Raw genomic sequence first — 22,360 nt, 5'->3', positions numbered from 1 at the left:
CCACGGGGTGATCAGCGTTTCTGCTGCGTCCGCTAGAGGATCGCAGGTGCGAGCTACAAACCGCCGCACTTTCCTGTTGAGCCAAGGTGCCAACAGATCCACATCCGGGGTGCCCCAATGAAGGGACAGCTAGTGAAAAAACCTCTGGATGAAGAGGCCATACCCCTTGATCCAGAATCTGATGGCTGAAATAATCTGCCTGCCGATTTCCCACCCCCGGAGTGAACACTGCAGGGAGATCCGGAACAACCCGTTCCGTCCAATAAAAGATGCTAGCCGTTTTGATGGCCACCAGGACACTCTAAGTGCCCCTTTCTTGACATAAGTCACGACCATGGCATAGTGCGATTGGATCCGAATCGGGCTGCTCTAGAGCTGATAAAATCTGATCGCTCTTAGTTCCGATACCCTATTGGTAACCTGGATGCTATCGGAAGAAATTACTTCCCCTGGTTGAGAATCGGAGACTTCCTGGTCCGCTCGCTCAACCGGATCAGATTGTCCAGGAAATCGGAATTCTGATTCCATTAGAAAAAAATCTCCTTCAGGAGAATTCGGGTATGAGACTGGGTATACGGTACTGTCTCTAAGAAGGCCACCATCAGTCCCAGCCAATTGACGGACAGCAACATCCGAATCGTTGACTGAACCTTCTGGAGTTTCTCCGCAAGGAGAAACTTTCTTGCCCAGGATGTATCCAACATTAGGCCCAGATAGTTCAGTCACCTGGTGGGAACCAGGGATGATCTTTGGGAAAGCGAAGAAAACGCTGATGTCCTGCGAAGATGGGGATATAAGGATAGGCATCCTAAATGTCTATGGACGCCAGGAAATCCCCCTGATGCAGGGAGGCCACCACTGTTCGGATGGACTCCATCTTTCCCCAAGTCCAGAAATTGGACGCACCTTGCCCTCTTTCCTGGACATTGTGAACAGGTTTGAATAGAACCCCTGAAACCGTTCAATGTTAGAAGGGAAGAATCGCACCGGTGAAAGTGAGCGAGACTCGATCCTGTATCCTGACCGTATGACCTTCCTTTAAAGAGGGATTCCTCAAACGGATAGCGCCTAGCCATGCGTTTGGAAATAACAGGGGTTCGTTTCAAAACGACCCCATTTGGGTAAAGGAAAATCCTTCGCCCTTTTGGTAGGTTACCAAGTACCAAAAAGGAATCTCAGTCTCAGCTACCTCTGCCGGTGTAACCTCAAGACTAAAGGTTTCCCGGACGGACACAACTAGTGCATCCACCACTCTTGTGCTATGGCGGAGGCAGAAACGTTCTCTTCACTGCTGAGGAGACATTACCTGAGACAACAGCCCCATAAGAGGGACCTGCAGCTGCATTGACCAGCTCCGAATCCGTATCTGAAGTATCAGATAAAAAATGAAGGTAGGCGGGGGTCACTTCTTGACCCCCGTCCCTGACAGGCCACCTCCAAAGACTCCAAAACTGCTGAAAATGCATTAAAAACAAGTGGGGTACTGGAGGGTCCTGCGGCCACCTTGAGGGGATCAGGTGGGGATACCTATGCGGCACAGTCAATGATTATACAAGATATTTGCCAGCGACCAAAAAAAAAAAAAAATGACAAAGTAAAAAACTTTTTTTTTTTTTCTTTTTTTTTTTTTTGTAATCCCCCAGCGTAACAGCGCCCCTCAGTGTTACCTGCCTTTTTGGACCCCACAGAGAGAGACCCCAAGGCTCATCCCTGATGCACAGACGTTTTCTATCAGCTTGCTCAGTGCTGTCCTGTTACAGACAGGAAGTCTTTGGCCCTTTTTCCTGGCTAAAGGAGGCGGCTCCGCCCCTTAACACACCTTCCGGCGCCTCCCCCTGGCTCCACGAGGTGTTTGGTCACCTCAAACATGGCCGCCCCCATGCTGGAGACACGAGGCTACGCCAATATGGCGGCCTCGTGCGATCTGCCAGACAATGGCGGCGGCCTGTACAGGATTCAATGTTCGCCTGCGGGAGTATCTCGGCCCCACAACCTTCACCCTGATGGTGAGGTGATAAGCCTGGCCGGCGGTACCGGACCCTGGCGGGCCGCCTGCGGTCCGTGGGCCGTCGGAAGGCAGCTCTCTGCCCTTGCTGGAGGAATAGCGATCTGGACTACAGTGATTCAGGCATAGGCATCGCCCTGTGGACGCTTCTGACAGGTAAGATACCTCTTGCTTCATTAGTAATGCCCATTCTAGTACTGCCACTGACTTCAGTCACCTTTACAGTTTTAAAATGACCTTAGATAGTCAGCTCCCAAACCAAGCCTCCTGGTTTCTGTTCACAAAAATCACACTCAAATTGGGGGATCTGTGACCTGTTATAGGATAGAGGGGAGACCCATCCTACCATTCCAGAGAGGGGCCCGTGTTCACCACAAACCCGTCAGGGGGAAAGGGGGAACCTACTACTCACCATACCGGAACCAGGCGGGCGCCACTCCTGACAGAACCCCTCTCCACCGGGGTGGGGGGGCTGTCGACCAGTATGGACGCCGTGACTCTTGGTCATTGGCGTTCAAGCGAGACGTTTAACTCGCAGGGTCAGTCCCCGTCCAGTGGGACTATGTCGCGGCCGACCCAGCGCGGAGCTATGGCCTGCACGCGCTCGTAGGCTGAACTGGGGTGACCACTGGATCTCAACATCCAGCCCGTCGCCCAGTTACAGCTTGCTTGCTTGAAGATCTCACAGGAACACTGGAGAAAAAAGCTGTCTAAAAAAAAATCTAAGAAAAAAATCCTGTCAGGACCGAAGATCCTAGCAAGGCATCTAGGTCCTTACTCCTAGCTAGACAGAAAAAAACAGATTTGCAGTAGCAGGAAGTGAGAGGATATACCCTCTGGGACTGCCCCTAGGGTGTGGCCAGAACGTTTTCTTTTCTGTCTAGTCCTACTCCTGTAGAGGGCAGCATAACCCAAGTTGTTATTAATCAACGAGGACTACGTCTGTCAATGAGCGACAGAGAAACATAGGCTCAGAGAGGGGATTAGGTGGGGAAATGTGCTCCAAAAGATCCCATGAGTCACCAGGGGGGCCCCCCAAAAAGGTGTAAAACACTAAGGGACCAAGTGATCCTCAGCAGAGGAGAGGACCCCACCAAACTCCCCACCCACAGAAACAATTGCCTGCAGCCACCAGGAAAATGCATTACACAAGCGGCGATCATAAGTAAAATCATACAGGAATCAGCATCAGGGGATGAGGTGGGGCTCCCACCACCAAAATCACCGCCCACAGGGCTCCACTACCATGGCTGCCCCTATTTTCCATGGCAAACCGAAATTGCCACCGGACTACACAAACATGACCTTGTATAGGAATACACAGACTGCCACAAAATGGCGGGACCCAGAAGGGAGACCAGGCCTCAGGGACAGCTACAGGCATGATGGAGGGGCCCTGGCCGGAGCCCCCACCAGGTACAACCCCCCCCGCCCCACAGTCGTTCGTTCAGTTGCAGGTGGCGCACCTCCCCGGCCCCCATTGCTAGTAAGCACCCTGCCCCAACCAGGAACAGTGGCCAGACACCCCAAACAGCCCCAACATATGTGGAATGGTGGGGGTGCCTGTGGGAAGGAGGGAAACCCAGGGAGGGGCCCACGTCCACCCCAAAATCGTGCAGGGGAGAGGAGGGACAACTACTCACCATACCAGTAACCAGGTGGGCACCGCTCCAGACAGAACTCCTCTCCATCGAAATGGGGAGGGGGCTGTCAGCCAGAAGGAACGCTGCAACTCGGGCCGAGACCCAGGCGTATGCAAACTCGCAAGGGGTTTAACTCGCAGGCCAGCACCCATCCAGTGTGGCTATATCACGGCCAACCTAGCGTGGAGCTGAGGTCTGCGTGCACTCGCTGGCCAGACTGGGGTGACCAATGGATCTACATTATCCAGCTCGTCGCCCAGTCCGGCAGTTGATTGTACATCTCACAGGAAAAATCCAGGAGAAAAAAATTCTATCTAAAAAGAAAAAATGTGCCAGGACCAAAGATCCCAGCAAGGAACTAGCTCAGTCAGTCAGTCCTTACTCCTGACTAGGCAGTGGCTATAGCAGAGAGAGGGAGTATACCCCCTGGGACCGCCCATGGGTGTAGCCAGAATTCTTTTCTGCCTTGTGTCCTACTCCTGTAGAGTGCAGTATAACCCAATGGTTATGAATACCAGGTGCTGTGTCCGTCAACGAATGAAAGAAAAATTAAAGTGGAGTTCCACCCATTTTGAAAAACTAGGATTACATAGATGTATGTAATCCCCTTTAACTACTTTCACCAATGGAAACTTTTTTTTTTTTGTTAGGAAATACCTTATTTTCTTTATTCATCCTCTCCTCACTTCCGGGTCCGGCCGCCGATCAGCGATTACGTCATTCAGCGATTCGCAAGGGATGCTGGGATGTATCTCATAGGAAGAAATCTCGCATTATTACAGGAGTCCTGAGCTGTACTCGTATATATTGGATTGAGTCCGTGCTCCGCCCTGCCTTCGCTCCGCCTCTGCCCCGCCCCACCTCCTCTCAGTGAGCGAGGACTTAAAGCATTATATCCTCACTGAGCTCACTGAGAGGAGGCAGGGCGGAGGCGGGGCAGAGCACGGCCTTAATCCAATACATACAGTACAGCTCAGGACACCTGTGTAATAATGCGAGATTTCATCCCATGAGATACATCCCAGCAGCCCTTGCGAATCGCTGAATGATGTAATCGTCGATCGGCGGCCGGACACGGAAGTGAGGAGAGGATGAATAAAGAAGAAAATAAGGTATTTCCTAGCAAAAAAAAAAAAGTTTCCATTGGTAAAAGTAGTTTTAAAGGAGATTACATACATCTAAAGTTACTAAATGGGTGGAACTCCACTTTAAGTTTTCTTACAACAGGTTTGATATATCAGGCTCTTAATGTTTACCTTTTGTAATTTTCCCTGCAATTGTTCATGGTGTAATATTACGTGGCCAGTTTAGATGCAAATCTGTGCTAAATGGAGATCCTACTTCACCTCCTTCACCACAGTACATTTTCTGATGCAAAGCAAGGCACTGCTGAGAAAGAAATGATGCATCTCGATCACCTGTAATTTTCATACAATAAATTCTGGTATAAATGCTGCCTCTGGACACTTTGCACAACATTTTTTTATTCTGCAGAAATAGGCCCATATAGAAAAAGACCTAGTAATGCTTGTATAACCTCACTAGCTTGTTTGCTATAATTTTTTTTTTAACTTGTCTTCAGCACAGAAGAGGTCATGTTTGCACAATAGTCATGTGACAAACGAACGTGGAAATGTGACTCGTATAAGGCAGCACTGTGAAACCATGAAGCTAGATAAGAAAAAAAAAAAAAATAGAAGACGACTAAGAATGGGCGTTACTCTGGAGCTTCCTAAAAGCCATCATATTGATTATTTTTTATGAAGAAAGACAGCAGTCACATTCCCATCTACACTACAGTACAACCCTGTATGTAAAAAAAATGCTTCATCTAGGTCAAACACATGCCATTTTTTCTGTGAGAAGGCTGTATGTGTTAAGAGTGGGAGAAGCCTTGTGAAGAACTAGAGTATAGAACAGCGTTTACCAATTACTTTATTATACACCGTAGCTATGATGAGAAATTTGGACTAATCACAAGGCATAATACTTACTATTTAGTAGAGTCAGACAGCTGATATTCCCGTCGCCTGTCATAGCATTCTTGAATCCCAGGATCATTCCATAGATATTTTATTGCATCTACATAGGGATTATCAAATGTTGACACCTTCTCTACATCAACTTCTCTGATTAACAGTGCATGGCCCTTAAGAGAAGAAAAAAAAAACAAAAAAAACGCACAATGTAAGGACTTATAACTAAGCAAATTATTTGACAACAATGTTTACATTTAAGACTGTACATTTAACCCTGGTCACACCCCATTTACAGCAATGGAACTGTTCAAATTGCTGCGACTCAATTTGCAGCAACTATGAAAAAGGTTTCTGCACTACTTTTCTCCAATTTCATTGCGACTTGCATTGACTTCTGTTAAATAAAGTCGCAAGCCATAATGAAATTGCACATAAAAATCAAAAACGGCTGCATTGAAATCATGCTAAAGTAGCGCAATTTAAAAGCAGCACAGGTGTGAACCAGGGCTTCGAGCCAGTTCACACCACTTACAGTGCAGGAAGCACGCGTTTCCCACTCTGCACAGGAACGCGCTGCCCAATGCAGATGCACGTTAATCTTAATAGCACCCCCAAGCATTTAGGAAATGCAGGTACATTCACGGTCAGTGCCATGTGGTCTGCTGCGGTGCAGTTTTAGAAATCGTGCCTGCTGTAGGGTTTGCCTTCCTGTGCGTTTTGCAGCTCACTGAAATGAATGGGCTGCCAGAAACATGCGTGCCTGAATGCACCTTTTGTGGTATTCAGTACATTTTGCGTGCCAGTCTCCGTAACTTTTTGCTACAGACATCAAAGTGATAACCACTTCCAAAAAAAAAATATAGAACTAAAAGCAAAACTTTGTTTCCATTTTAGATAGAGTAAAGGAGGGTTAAAACCCCTGTCAGCCCCCACCCCCCTCCCCATTCTGTGTCACAATGAGGACATTTCCCTTCACTTCCTGTCCCATAACATAACAGGGAGTGAGGAAATTCCTCCAAACCACTGTCGCCGCTGGATTGGTAAAAAAAAAAAAAAAAAGCATAGGAGCCTGCCATTGCTAGCAAGCCCGAAACAATCTAAAAGGTCCATGAAAAATTACCAAGTGATGCAGTTAGCAATGGTTAGGGTGATGACGACATGCTGAATTTTGTATGGTTCATACAGGATGTATTTAGCATATTTATGTGTTCCTACAATTACTTCCAACATCACTTTACAACTTAATAGTTTACGTTGGGTTTAGGGTTTGCTTTCACAAATAATTTATAGAAGTGCTGCCAGAATTTTAAAATTCTTCTCGATTCCCCCAGGAGACCCAGAGCACATAGCAGTGGTTCTCTTACATTTTGTGTCCTATCAATGCTGCTTGTAGCACCAACTGAGACTGAAGTCCAATTTATGGGCGTTTCCCATGGGGGAGGTACAGCCAGCACAGAAGCCACTCCCCTGCTTTATATAGCTCTGCAGTCTAAGGCTCCATTCACACCAATGTGTTTTTTCATGCTTTTTGCAGAAATGCAGGACAATTTTTTTTAACATGAGTTCCTATGGAACAGGTTCACATGAATGCATTTTTGTGCCTCTGCATTTTTGGAAAGGGTCATGGACTTTTTTTTAAACGCAAAACGGTGCTTTTTTTTTTTGCTTTTTTGGTTCTATAGACTTCAATGGAGAAACTGCAGAAAAGCATGTAGTGAGTTTTTAACGGAATTTGCTTTTTTAAATCAGCCCAAATACCCCCCCAATAAAAAATGCAAATCACTGTAAAAATAGAAAAAACAGTGGAAAGCACAGCAAAACGGACTACAGAAACGCTCATTGAGAACAGACCTGCCCACTCGCCAACATCCTGCTATTTTTAGATCACAGGAGGGAGTAAACTGTGGTAGCTATCGGCCTGTGTTCTAAATGGCTGCACTGGACAACAGTAATGTCGTTCACAAAAAACAAATGCCCACAACAGCACGTGATCTACTACACTAGTAAAACTGCATGTCAAAAAATATTAGTAAATCCGCAGATACAAAAAGAGCTGTTATAATTTATAATGTATAAATTCAATTTGACAATGCCCCACCCTCCTGAGCACTATACAACAATAGGATTGTTCATCAGAAGATGAGGAACACTTGGTTGTGGCCGGTTTATGGTGAAATTATGTTCTTTCCACTTCCAGATTAGGTGAGCCCCAACAGTGCTCACTGGAGCATTCAGTTTAAAAATCCTTCTGTAACCAATGCCATCAGTATGCTTTGAAAGAGTAAGGTTGCGAGGTCTTGAGAGCTCTTTGCTTTTACCCATCATGAAAGGTTTCTTGTGTGACACCTTGGTAATGGGGACACCTTTTAATAGGCCATCAGTTGAGACTGAACCAGCTGATATTAAAGGGTTTGTAACCCTAAATTTTGCTTTGCTGCCAGCCCCCCTCTTTCGCGCTCCCATCCTGCACTGTATAAGTGTTTGCAAGAAACGAGGGCTCCAAGTACCTTTCTTTTTTATAATTTCTTGATTTAGCAAAAGGTTGTGATACAAACATAAGAAAGACGTACATCAGGTACAGTGAAATAACAAAAATTGACAATGGTACCAGAGACAACGCTCTGCAAAATTCAGGGCGGCAGGAGAGTAAAAAACGATCATTTGAAAAGAGGTGGGAGCTCTAAATACCTTTCTGAGAAGTGTCTTCATGTTGATCACGTAACCCCCAGGCCGCTCTATTACTATCCAGGGTTACAGCAGGAGGAGCCAAGCTCTTCCTCTGATGTCAGCCGTAAGTCACGTGACTGCCAAGCTGCTCCTGCTGTAGCCCTGGATTGTGTACTCAGAGCGGACGGGAATCACGTGACCGGCCGGGAGTCACGTGACCGGCCTGAAGCTACTTCACAAAAATGTATTTAGAACCTCAGTTTCTTACATACATACAGTGCAGGACAGGAGCTGGAAAGAGAAGGGCTGGCAGTGACATTGTACCTTTTTTTTTTTTTTATTAATGGAAGTGGGGGGGGGGGGGGACGCCGAGGCAGAGACACCGGCTCCAGAGCGGACTGGCAGGGAGGGGGGAGAGCAGTGAGGAGAGAGGAGAGCTGCGGACGATGGAGGCATGCAGGCAATGGTAGTCAGGGCTCAGCAGTCATGATTATTGTGGTCAGCACAGAGAAGGGAGGGCAGAAACTGGCAGATCAGCTAGGTTTTTTTTACAGTTTCCAGAGCACTGTGCTGTTTAGCCTGCTACAAGGAAACAGGATCTCTTTTTTTTTTTTTTGTAGGGTAACAAACACTATTTGCACTGACAAGGCGCAGGATTGCTTTCTAATTATTGATAGATTTAAGCTGGTGTCTTGGCATTCCATGCCTTTTTGCACTTCCCTTTCTTCATGTGTTCAGTACTTTCCCTGTGTCATTCCATTTTATTACAAATAACTTCCATTTCTGAACTTTTTTTTTTTTTTTTGTATGTTTGCTTTGCATGGGTTGTTACGGACAGGTGGTGAACATTTAATGTCAATAGCACCTTTAGAAATATACAAAAATGGTGACGTGTTCAAAATTTATTTTACCACTGTATGTACAGTGCATCCAGAAAGTATTCACAACGCTTCACTTTTTCCACATTTTGTTGTTACATCCTTTTTTCAAAATGGGTTAAATTCATTATTTTCCTCAAAATTCTACAAGCAATACCTCAAAATGACAACGTGAAATAATTTCATTTTTTTCTTACTGTAAAATACTTTTCTCTGATGTTCATTGATGGACACCAGAATCTTCTTACCATTGGGTTATGCTGCCCCCTACAGGAGAAGGACACCAGGCAGGAAAAAGCTTTACCACGCCTATGGGGCAGTCCCAGGTGATTTATACTCCCACTCCCTGCTATAGGCATTGTTTTGTTGCAAGCAGTGCTGTGTCCTTCAATGAACATCAGATTAAAGGATTTTACAGCAAGAAAAAAATCAAAATTTTTTTCTTTCGTTCATTGACGGACACAGCTCCAGAATTTTCTTGACCATTGGGACATTACAAAGCAGTGTCAAACATGAGGGGTGGAAAAAAAAATGCAGAAAAAATTCCCAAAGGCTAAATCTAGCAAACCAGGTAACATGGAAGCTTAACCAGGAACAACTGAAGCTTCCCTGAAAACAATACACCCTCAAAGAGGACCAGGTCCTCTCAAACAGTGGCCTGCAAAACTTTGCAGGCCAAAAGCAGCATCTGCAGATGCTGACACATCTACTTTGAAAAGTAGACCAAGTGGCCCCCTTGCAAATCTGCCTCACTGACGCCTGACGGCGGAAGGACCAGGAGGCACTAAGTGCCCATGTAGAACGCGCCCTAACAGGGAAAGGAGGAACCTGACCATTGATTGAATAGGCCTCACTACCGTTTGCCGCTACTATTTCCAGATGGATCAGAAAGACGCGGCCAACCCCTTGCGAGGTCCATCCATAAGGTCAAAAGGCAAGTCTGATTTCCTAAACAACTCAGTTGCTGCCAGATACACCCTGATCGCCCGAAACACATCCAGAGAATGCAAGGCAATCTCCTTAGGATGCTTAGGACACAGGGAAGGCATCACAATGTCTTCATTCAGGTGGAAAACCGAGACAACCTTAGGAAGGAACGACTTACAAGGGTGAAGCATCACTTTATCTCTGTGAACCACCAAATAAGGTGGACAAGACAAAGCTGCCAGCTCGGACACCCTGCGTGCGGAAGTAAACGCCACCAAGAAGGCTACCTTCTGAGACAGCGTAGCAGAGGAAACTCGCCGTTATTTTCAAAAGCTGGTTTCTGAAGAACCAACAGTATCCAATTGAGGTCCCCCGGAGGCAACGTAGACCGCACAGGCGAAGCAAAGTGGTGAACCCTCTAAACAAAAGTGCGAACCAAGGAATGCGTAGGCAAAAGGACACAAAGAAAATTGCCAAAGCCGAAACCTGGCCCCGCATGGTACCCAAGGCCAGGCGCTGTTTCACACCTCTATGGAGGAACACCAAAATTTGAGCCACCGAAAAGGAACAGGGAGAAACCCCTAGAGACTCACGCCATGCAATATACGACTTCTGGATGCGATGGTAAATCTTTCTATTTTCTAGCCTTCAATAGCGTGGGAATCACCGAGTCAGACAACCGCCTATCCTTCAGCACCTGGCTTTCAACAGCCAAGCCGTTAAAGCCAGCGACTGTAAAGCAAGATGGAAGGTCCGCCCTTGGGCCAACAGGTCTTCCCTAAGAGGAAGTCGCCAAGGGACATCAGTAACCAGCCGTACCAGGTCGGCGTACCAAGACCGGCAAGGCCACAAGTATGATCGGAAAATCCTTTTGCCTCGATGCTTCGCAGAAGTCTCAGCAGCAGTTTGAGAGAAGAAAGTGCACAAGAGAGCACACTAAGACTAAACATTCCGCTCACTATAGAATGCCGGTTACTTCCCGAGCTGCTAGGACACTTTTTGCGCCCCCTAGATGTATTGACAAATGCCACAGCCGTGGCATTGTCCGATTGAATCTGTACCGGACACCCCTGAAGATGAACTGTCCAATGGGCCAGACAAAGTCTGATCGCCCGAAGTTCCAGTACCTTGATCGGTAGCCTGAATGCCTCGAGAGTCCAAACCCCCTAAGCACAGTCTGTGCCCAAAACCCCACCCCCCCGTACAGGCTGGCATCCGTGGTGATCAATGTCTAGTACAGGGGAAGGAAGGATTTTTCCCCGCCGAACAGCGAAGCCACCAAATCAGGGACACTCTCGTACCCCGGCTCAACAGGATCAGACTGTTCAGAGACTGTGGATTCTTGTCCCACTTGGCAAGAATCACTGTCTCTGCAGAGGTCTCTTATAGAACCGTGCAAAAGGAACAGCCTCAAAGGTAGACACCATCAGGCCCAGCACCCGCATGCAAGTCCTGAGAGACGACGACTGCAGGACAAACACCCTGGCTGAGGCCGAGTCAAGAGTCAGACCCAGATAGTCCAAATTTGTGGACGGAACCAGAGCAGACTTCTGAAAATTCAGAGTCCACCTAAACTTCTGCAGAGTCCGCACAGTGATGTCCAGGTTGTTCTGTAGAGAAACCAGAGACTCTGCTCATAAAAGATGATCGCCGAGGTACCCCAGCACCACAATCTACCGCTGTTGCAACAATGCTAACACCGGGGCCAACACTTTTGTGAACATCCGAGGAACGGAGGCGAGACCAAAGGATAACGCCACAAATTGATAGTGCTCCTCGCTCACGGCAGAAGAAGCGAAGAAAACGCAGATGCCTGATATACCAATATATATGTAGGTAAGCCTCCTTGACATCGATAGAGGCCAGAATATCCCCTTGATGAAGGGATGCCACTACGGTGCGAATGGACTCCATCCAAAATTTCTGAACCCGCACAAAGTGGTTTAAGGCCTTGAGATAAAGGATTGGACAGACCTTGCCTTCCTTCCTGGGAACAGCAAATGAAAAGGTTCAGACTCTGGAACTGGTACAATGACTCGTTGTGAGAGCAGATCCTGTTACGCCCCAAGAAGGCCTAGCAGATGATCCGGGGACAGACGCAAGTTGGAAGGGAAGAACCTTGCTGGAGGCAAGGACCGAAACTCGATCTTGTAACCTGACCGAATCAACTCTTAGTTCCACTGGTCTTGAATCATGGGTCTGGAAAGAAGCAAAGACGTCCCCCCCACCCCAGAAATGGGTGAGGGCGCCCCTTCAGGCAGAAGTGAACTTGTCAACGAGACCAGCAGAACCCACTTTTTGCCTTACCAGACCAGGGTCTCTTGAAACCTCCCACGAAGTTATGGGCAGAATTTGATCCCTTGTCGTGCGATCCTGCGGGTGAAAGGACCGTTTGTGGGCCGAGAAGAAAGGACAACGCTTGCGACGAGGCTCTTTGCCGTTGGTAATCTGTGGAATCATAGTGCTCGTACCTCCCGTAAGACCTTAAATTATCTATTCCATGGAAGCTCCAAACAGGAGGTCTCCTACAAACGGAAGATCGGTCAGCACCCTTTTGCAAGCCTGGTCAAAAGGACCAGCATTTCAGCCAAATTATATCATGTGGCGAAGAGTCACCGCCGTAACGGACACCCTGCGGGCTAAGGGAATTGCGTACCGAGAGGCATCACAGATAATGCAAGCCCTGTACTAACTGGTCCGCCAGTTCCAACAGCTCAGGAGGATGCTGACCCACTTCCAAATCCTGACTCAGAAGCTTTGCCCATTCCATTAAGGTCTAGGGGACCAAGGTTATGGCAAACACCAAATATAATCTAAAAAAGTGCTGCGCAGTGTGCTAAAAGGTGTACATGCAATTGTGAACTAATTGAGATATATAAATCTTATATAATAAAATAATCAATAAATAAAAAAATCATAGATGGGACAAAAATATATCAAACAATGCAAATTTGTGCAATAAGTGCTTAATCGCTAAAGCATATATGAAAACAATTGTGAAGGGTTCCTTCCAAAACTTGTGAACTAAGTGAAATATATAGAGTAAATAAATTAATAAATAAACGTAATTAATAAAACATAGATGGGACAATAGTAAATCAATCATTGCAACTTCATGCGATCAGGTGCTAAATCACTGAAGCATATACGGAATTAAATGTGAAGAGTCCTTTCCAAAAATGAATAATCAGACACTCCCAATCACCAGTGATGGATTGTAATATAAAAATATAATAGCGGCTTGTCAGGTTTTTGGAAGAAAGCCTTCACAATGGTTTTCATACATGCTTTAACTCGCTGGCAATCCCCTGTCCAGTGGGGTTATGTTGTGGCTAATCTAGCGCGGAGCTGCGGTCGGGTCACGCTCGCTGGCCAGACTGGGAAGACCATAAGGATCTGGGAAAAGGCACCTGAAGGACTCTCAGACCATGAAAAACAAAATTCTCTGGTCTGATGAAAGATTGAACTCTTTGGCCTGAATGGCAAGCGTCATGTCTGGAGGAAACCAGGCACTGCTCATCACCTGGCCAATATCATCCCTACAGTGAAGCATGGTGGTGGCAGCATAATGCTGTGGGGACGTTTTTCACTGGCAGGAACTGGGAGACTAATCAGGTTAGAGGGAAAGATGAATGCAGCGATCTACAGAGACATCTTTGATCAAAACCTGCTCCAGAGCACTCTGGATCTCAGACTGGGACAAAGGTTCATCTTCCAAAAAGGACAATGTCCCTAAGCGCACAGCCAAGATAACAAAGGAGTGGCTATGGACCAACTCTGTGAATGTCCTTCAGTGGCCCAGCCAGAGCCCAGACTACAACCCGATTGAACAACTCTGGAAAGATCTGAAAATGGCTGTGCACCAACGTGATGGAGCTGGAGAGGTCCTGCAAAGAAAAATGGGAGAAACTGCCCAAAAATAGGTGTGGAAGCTTGTAGCATCATATTTAAAAAGACTTGAGGCTGAAATTGGTGCCAAAGGTGCTTCAACAAAGTATTGAGCAAAGGCTGTGAATACTTATGTACATGGAATTTTTTTTTTTTTTTTTTTCAAAAAGATTTGCAAAGATTTAAAAAAATAAATAAATAAACTTATTTCACATTGTCATTATGGGTTATTGTTTTTAGACTGGGGAAAATAATGAATTTAATCCATTTTGGAAAAAGGCTGTATCATAACAAAATTAGGAAAAAGTGAAGCGCTGTGAATACTTTCCGGATGCACTGTATATACATATACAAACACACACACTGGAAATACAAAACAGAGACAAGGTTTCCAAACCTTGAACACTTCTCAATAATACTAATGAACCGTGGCAGCCAATCAAATTATATGCAGTCCTTCACTGCAGGAACCAGAAGTGAGACAGTAGCTGTAGCGATTCCAAGCAACTCTGCTCTGAAACAGAGGTATTTTGGGGTGAGTAAGAGGTGTTATTTTATTTCTTTTAAATGGCAATTCCTTAGGGGAATCAGCAGATGACGGTTGAATACATTCTAAGGGGTCAGGTAAATGGCAATCTTGGAGGAAGCAAAAGACCTCGGTTGGAAAAATGCTGAGGGGGTCTGGCAAGTAGCAGGTTTGAATGAACCAGCAGACCTAGGTTAAAGAAGTGCTAAGAGGTCAGGTAAATGGCAGATTTGAGGGAATACGCAGACCTGGGTTGCAGAAGTGCTAAGGGGTCAAGCAAATTGCAGATTTGTGGGAACCAGCAGAACTAGGTTGAAGAAATGCTAAGGGGTAGTGGTCAGGGAAGGTTAAGTGCTATGGGGGACTTATGCATAGAACATAGTTAGGAACTTCAGAACACAGACACTTTCTCTTCTTGACAGCACTGACATCAGTGACCCAATACAACTAGCCTAGACTCCCAGTAGCAGGTATATCCAACCAGACTGCCCAGTTTACATAAAATCATAAGGTCGCATTCAGACCAGTGCATCATGGTACTGCGTGTTTCTGCATAGTTTGATACCTACTTACTTGAATACTTTGTGCAATGCAATTTATCTTGAATGGTCACCCAACACACCTAGGCAGCACACCGCTGCATTTGGGCAGATCAAAAAACATACAGATGTGAACAAATGCACAGTTGTAGTAAACTGCAATAAAACAAATATGTTGTGGGCCCAGTATAACCTGCTCTGTGCTAGCCACCCCAATTTAAAATGAATGGGCTTGCCTTACTGCATGTTAACACACAATATACTCTATGTTAGTGCTTTGTGCAATAATGGACCATAAAGTCACATAGAAGTGTTAATGCAGTCCCTACAACATAATAAAGAACTGTTAGGATATTTCAAGAAAAAATTAAAAATAAAACCAAACAGGTGTATTTAAAGCGAAAGTCTTTGTTTTTACTTGTACCTACAGGTAAGCCTACAATAAGGCTTACCAGTAGGTACTGTGAATATCTCCTAAACTTGCACAGTTTAGGAGATATTCAGAGTGCGTGCAGCCAATGATGTCATCAGTGCATGCCCTCCGAAGGTCTAGCTAGCTTCCTGTGCCATATCTTTAGAGCCCTTGCCGTTAACAGCGGCTCCTGCGCGCATGCGTCACTCACATCGCCAGAGCCCGCAAACCCGGAAGAATCACCAGGGAAGATGTCAGTCTTCTCAGCGGTGTGCAGGCGCCGCTGGAGGGCTTTATTCTAAGGTAAGCACCGTATTTATCGGCGTATAACACACACTTTTTCCTCCTACTAGGTTCAGTTCAGGTAGCAGCTTTACCAGTATCAGCGCACCCATATATTTTTACAAGGGCTCCATAATTGCCTAAAATTTGGTTAAAAGATCTGGAAATCTGCAAAAAAGAAAAACTGACAGAACCATCAACTAATTAATTTTGAATTCAAAATGTTTGCAACTTACTGTTGAAAATCATATATTTAAACCATATATTTAATCTCATCTTTATAGTAGTATTTGCTACCTTTTGGTTAAAACCCTTACAATTGAAAGGGCTTTGGTATATTTCTTTAAAATGGTCAAAGAACACCTGCGGATCTTGCCAAAGATCTTGTGAGCTGATAACTTTTCCTGTTCTCCTCCTGTGCTGACTTATCAACTACAATGTTCTCCAGTATCTGAGGACTGCAGAACCACGCCTCTATTTATGTTGCATATAAAAGTGAGAGGGGTAGAGTTCCGCAGTGCTATCTTGTTTTGGTTTTTCTGACAGTACAATAAGTGAGTGCTGTCATGCTAGGACTAGTAGTGCGTTATTACTGCCAGGTAAAGGTGGAAATAAAGGAAACAGTTTAAAAAGAAAAACTAATACAGATGCATCATCTAAAGACTAGTAAACTAATAGATTATATTTTTGGTCTTGTATTAAGATACATTCAGCCTTGGGTTAAAAACGAGAGGAAAAGAAAAAGGAATTGGTGTCATTAAATTCCATGAATTTTTGAAATACCTGTTCTGTTAACAGATTCACCACAATGCAGAAAACAGCTACCAAGACAGAAGCCAAGGGACAGGCAAATGTATACACCCCCTACCGATTACAGATTGCACAAAACAGACTTAATTACATTGCTAATACTCCAGGGAGGCATTTTCCTTGATTATTTTGTATTTCTTCAATGCTAATACTCCAGTGAGGCCTTTTTCTTGATTATTTTGTATTTCTTCAAGATTTAAGACGATCCCATTTGTATGGCTTTACAAACTAACCAGATAAATAACCACACCAAGACACAGCAGAAAAAAGCCAGCCACCTGGTATATTCCTCTTATTACTCTTTATTGGTTACATGACAAATACAGTACACCGCATGTGAACGCATTTCAGCTATTGCAGCTCTCAATAGCCAAAAGGTGTTAGCATTTTGTGTACTGTATTTAAGTCATTTAAAAACATCTTTATGACTTAAGTGTTGCACACGAGAATGGAGCCAGGTTCAAAGAGAATACACCAGTATGCATGCGCAAACAGATGAAGCAAAAAGATGACGGATGGAAGAGGAAGAAAATATGGCACCAGTGGGGACAGAGTGGCTTTGTCATCACTGGAGGAAAGCACACCCAGAGGTAAATTATGCTGTGCACATTTATGACAAATGCTTGTCACCCCACCCTGACTCAACCACCACCAAGATAGGAAGAAAAGGAATTTTTCTTCATCAGGATCGCAACGGCAATAAAAACATTTTGGTAGGGTGTCTGAAGGCTTTACCATCTGTAAGCACTTAATTACTGTCTGTGTCCTTCTTTAAAATATCTGTTCAATTGCTTCCCGTTTGTGGCTATTATTATATCAGAGGAAATCTTTCCAAGAGTTACAGAGTAGAAATAAAAAATGTGTTTCCAACAGGATGGGAGGAGGGCTAAAGTATCCATAAGAATTTTCCTGCTGTATGCGTCCCCATTCAACTTCCTGCCTCAGCGACATAGACACCAAGCACTAATAGAGCCTAATCGTGTATTCAACCCATCGCCACTCTAAAGCATAACTCTAGCCAAACCAAATGTTTTTAAAAGTGTTAAGGTTCTTGGAGGAAAAAAAAAAAAAAAAAACTGTACATTCAAGGTACAAAACACGTTTTTTCAATTTTAAGGACAACCCCCTCCCCTCCCCATAACCTAATGCTATATAAAAAAGGTACATACCTTTGGTAAATTATATATTGGGTTGCATCGTTGCCGATAATAAGCATTTGCACAGGTATGTGCAAATGCTCTGATACCTAAAACCAATACCCTTTTCGTGCAGCTCGGTCTGAGCCCATACAAAATGAATGGGATCAAAACGCACTGCCAAGAATGGCAAGTGATTTGAACAGAAATGCAGTGTGATTCCTGTCCAAATCACTATCAGTTTCCCGCTCTGCTCCAGTGTGAACCCAGGTTTGTCATAGTGACTTCAGCCTGGGTTCACACAGGAGCAGTGGGGGAAAGCACATGTGATTTGGACAGGAACCGCACCACATTCTTGTTCAAATCACATGCCATTCATTTTTCATGGGCTCAAATCACACCTTAATGCACAAAAAAACTGGTATCAGCGAGTACTTCAGGAAAGGTATTGGTACGCATATGTACTCTGGAAAAACTGGTATCAGTGCACCCCTAGCTTTATATACCAGATATGAAAAAACTGTTTGTGAAACTGCATTACACAAATAGGTGAAAAACAGACTTAGGCCCCTTTCACACAGGCGGACCGTTCAGATCTGCCTGTCCGTTTTTTTGGCGGATCTGAACGGTCCCCCCATGCATCTCTATGGGGGATTGGATGTCAGCGGAGACATGTCCGCTGACATCCGATCCGTCAAATCTGGACGGATGGAAACCCTATTTTCCATCCGTCCAGCGGATCGGATCAGATGAAAACGGACAGACGGTCCATTCCCATCCGATTTCCCCCATAGAGATGCATGGGGAACTGACAGCTGTGTCTCCGCACACAGCGCGGAGACACAGCTGTAATCCTCCTGCTCAGCGGGGGCTCGATCTCCCGCTGAGAAAACCGGAATCCGTCCGACGGACGGATAGCGTGAAAGGGGCCTTAAAATGGTTGTAAACTCATTACAATTTTTTTTTTCAACCTGAAAGAGAAACGCACAATGAGCTAGTATGCATCGCATATTAGCTCAATATGAAATACTTACCTTAGAACGAGCCCCCACCGTGCCGCCCGCTTACCTGTATGACGGGCGAAATGTTCAGTCGGCAGTCTTCCGGGATCGCAGCATCCGGCCATCTGATTGGCGGGACCCGCGATTACGTCACTCCTGCGCATGCGCGCGAGCCGACGGTCACGGCACGGGGCTCTGAAGGAACAGCACCAGCAGCCGTTCCTTCAGAGCACATGCGTCAGTGATGTCACTGGCTGCATTTAAGGTAAATATCTCCTAAACAGTACATGTTTAGGAGACACTTACAGTACCTATAGGTAAGCCTTATCATAGGCTTACCTATAGGTAAAAGTTGCAGAGGAGGGTTTACTTCTTCTTTAAATCAGAAGTAAACCCTGTTTATCCTTTACAGCCAAGGAAAGCTGCCCTCTTAGCTTCTTTTTGATCTGCAGTTGCCATGGTGCTGCACATGTGATCAGTTATGACACCAGCAATTTGATGGCTTGACACTTTGGTTGACAGCACAAGCAACTGTGACAGTTAGCATTCATGGGTTTGGTTCCACTTTAATCTTTCCTTGTGTTTGGAGGAAGTCCAAACATCACTTTAAAACAGCCTGTAAGTGCTGCTCAATTACTTATTAAATATGAGCAATCAAGGATATAGAAAAGATCAGACTACTCAGAATACTAATTGTTTTACATAATGACTTGGCACACTTTAACACTGTTTATAAATGGATAATTCAGGAACATAGGAGGGTCATACCAAAGAATGTTGCACTGGCCATATACAATATACGAGCACTAAGTACTAGCCGGTCTTCAAAATACACCTTTATCGAGAAAGGAGGATCCTGTCATTCCTAGCAACAGCCAATAAGATCTAAATGGAAACTGTGAGCAAAGGAACAAAAATGTGGCTATTGCCGACTTGTTTTTGAAAGTGCAGGTTCTAGGGTTGTCGACTTCTTTGGCCTACCTACACTACATTGTAAGTCAGTGATCTGAAATAAGCCTGTACATATCCAGTGTTGGAGATTTGAATAATGCACATGCTTGTTTTGGATCAGGATTACCAAGTAGAAAAAGAAGGAATAATGATGCACTGGAAATTCACCTGAGAAAACAAGTCCGCAATGACAACACCTATATAGTCAAGCTAGGGCTTTTGCAAGAATTTTGATATTCAACTGTTGTTACAAATGTTTGGGCTTACTTACGACGGTTTATTTTGTCTAGGTTTACACCACTGCATGTGCTTTCCAGCACAGCCTCTATGCAAGGGATAATTGTAAACATTTTCTGGGCTTAGCCCTTGCAGAGGGGATATGGACCCATGGCATAGGTAATGGTTTTTCTTCCCCAAAGTTAAGTGTTAAAACCAAAAACCACACATTTTGCAAGGTCTACCAAACTATTATATAGTCACAGTTAAGCATAAGCTATAACAGTGTAAATACTTACATGTGTGTTTAAGACTAAAATGCCTTAAGTAAGGGCTAGACCAGGAGCCAGTTAGCTAGTGTGCCTGAAGTAGAACTGGACCATTTCTGTTTGGCAGTCATTTCCACTCAGGTCAATGGATGCATGTGTTGCCAGGCTCTTGGGATTCGATTAACTGCATCTTGAAATCTATTTTTCCATCTATCCACTGGTTAAATGTAATAAAAATTAAATTTCCAAAATGGGAAGTAGGAGCTTAGTAAGTGAAAGGTTTAGATCTATAAACACAAATTCGATTTTTTTTTTTTGTTTAACCAGTTCTGGACCGGAAGGATTTGCCCCCTTAATGACCAGGCCCTATTTTGCGATTCACCACTGCGTTACTTTACCGGACAATTGCGCAGTCGTGCGACACTGTACCCAAACAAAATTTATGTCCTTTTTCCCCCCCACAAATAGAGCTTTTTTTTGGGTGGTATTCGATCACCTGTGCGATTTTTATTTTTTTGCATTATAAACAAAAAAGAGCAACAATTTGAAAAAATATATATATATATTTTTCACTTTCTGCTATAAAACATTCCCCAAATTAAACCATTCAAAATTTAACATTTTAGGCCAATTTGTTTTCTGCTACATATTTTTGGTAAAAAAAAAAAAACAAAAAACCCCCACAATAAGCGTATTTTGATTGGTTTGCACAAAAGTTATCGCGTCTATTAACTACGGGAAAGATGTCATTTTTTTATTGTTTTTTTTTTTAAACTAGTAATGGCAGCGATCTGCGATTTTTTGCGGGACTGCGACATTGCGGTGGACAGATCGAACCCCTGACTGACCTTTTTGACACTTTGGGGGTACCAGTGACATTACTACAGTAATCAGTGCTAAAAATATGCACTGTTACTGTAATAATGACACTGGCAGGGAAGGGGTTAACAGTATGGGTGATCAAGGGGTTAAATGTGACCCTAAGGGAGTGATTCTAACTGTTGGGGGGGGGGGGGTGGCTTCTGAGATGACCATAGAGACATGTGATCCTATATAGCAGGATCACATAAGCTCTGCGATCATCCCAGGGAGAAGGACGGTCGGCTGAGTTTACAACAGACGACCGTCCTTTTCTCTTAGTGGGGGAAACTAGAGAGAGTGTCAGGCGGCAATCGGAGCCGCCTGACATACACATCGGCTTCCCCGCTGACGTTCGGGGGCGGGATCGCGCCGCCGGTGGCACACGCTCACCCTCAGTTCCTCTCAGGCGAGCAACGTAGGTCGTCGTCATTTTGCCTGTACCAGCCGCCCTGCCGCAGTAAAAAGGCAGCGGGTGGTCGGGAACTGGTTAACAAAGTAATGCCAAAATAAAACACTAAATAGAAACAATGAAATGATTGAATTCAAACGGTAAATACATTTGTCAAAACGCTTATGCCTACTTTCAACTATCAAACATAGAATTCGGCACTGTGCAACTTTAAAGTGTTTTTTTTTTTAGGACCTGCAGGGTAAAAGGCATAATGTGCTAGTATGCATCGCATACTAGCACATTATGTGAAACTTCTCTGAAAACGAAGCCCTCCAGTGATTTGATGTAGTCACTGGAGGCAGCGTCCATTTTCCTGCCTGGTCCGCGTACTCCAGCTATGTGACAGGCTGGAACCGTAATGACGTCACTTCCGCACATGTGTGGGGGAGCCGTCATTTACAGCACAGGTACCTAAAGGAATGGCACAGGTGGCCTGTACTTCAGAGCGCATGTGCCGATGACGTCATCGGCTGCATGCAATGTAAATATCTCCTAAACAGTACACGAGATATTTACAGTACCTATAGGTAAGCCTTATTATAGGCTTACCTATAGGTACAAATTATTCTTTACTTCCTCTTTATCTAGTACGCGATCATGCAATGGTGTACCCAAACAAAAAACTTGTATAATTTCTTTTCACACAAATAGAGCTTTCGTTTGGTGGTAGTTGATCCCATATATATATATATATATATATATATATATATATATATATATATATATATACACACACACATATATATATACATATATATATATACATACATATATATATATATATATATATATATATATATATATATATACACATACATACATACATACACACATATACATACACACTTTTTTTTTTTACTTTCTGCCATAATACCTATCCAAAAAAAAAAAAAATAAATAAAAATAAAAAATTGTATTT

General features: G+C 44.4%; 1 protein-coding gene across 1 annotated transcript in view; it reads right to left on the bottom strand.

Moving 5' to 3' along the window:
* Positions 1 to 22,360, bottom strand: part of LOC309544234 (guanine nucleotide-binding protein G(q) subunit alpha) — a 210,458-nt gene that overhangs the window by 68,766 nt on the left and 119,332 nt on the right. The window contains exon 3 of the mRNA XM_082243127.1: positions 5,643 to 5,797. Coding sequence (XP_082099253.1) covers positions 5,643 to 5,797 — 155 coding nt within the window. The remainder of the gene's footprint in view (positions 1 to 5,642; positions 5,798 to 22,360) is intronic.

The sequence above is a fragment of the Pelophylax lessonae genome (genome assembly GCF_965119305.1).
Source record: "Pelophylax lessonae genome assembly, chromosome: 1".
In the NCBI taxonomy this organism is placed as follows: Eukaryota; Metazoa; Chordata; class Amphibia; order Anura; family Ranidae; genus Pelophylax; species Pelophylax lessonae.
The sequence above is the reverse complement of the archived record's forward strand: the minus strand, read 5'-3'. Positions and strand labels throughout refer to the sequence as shown.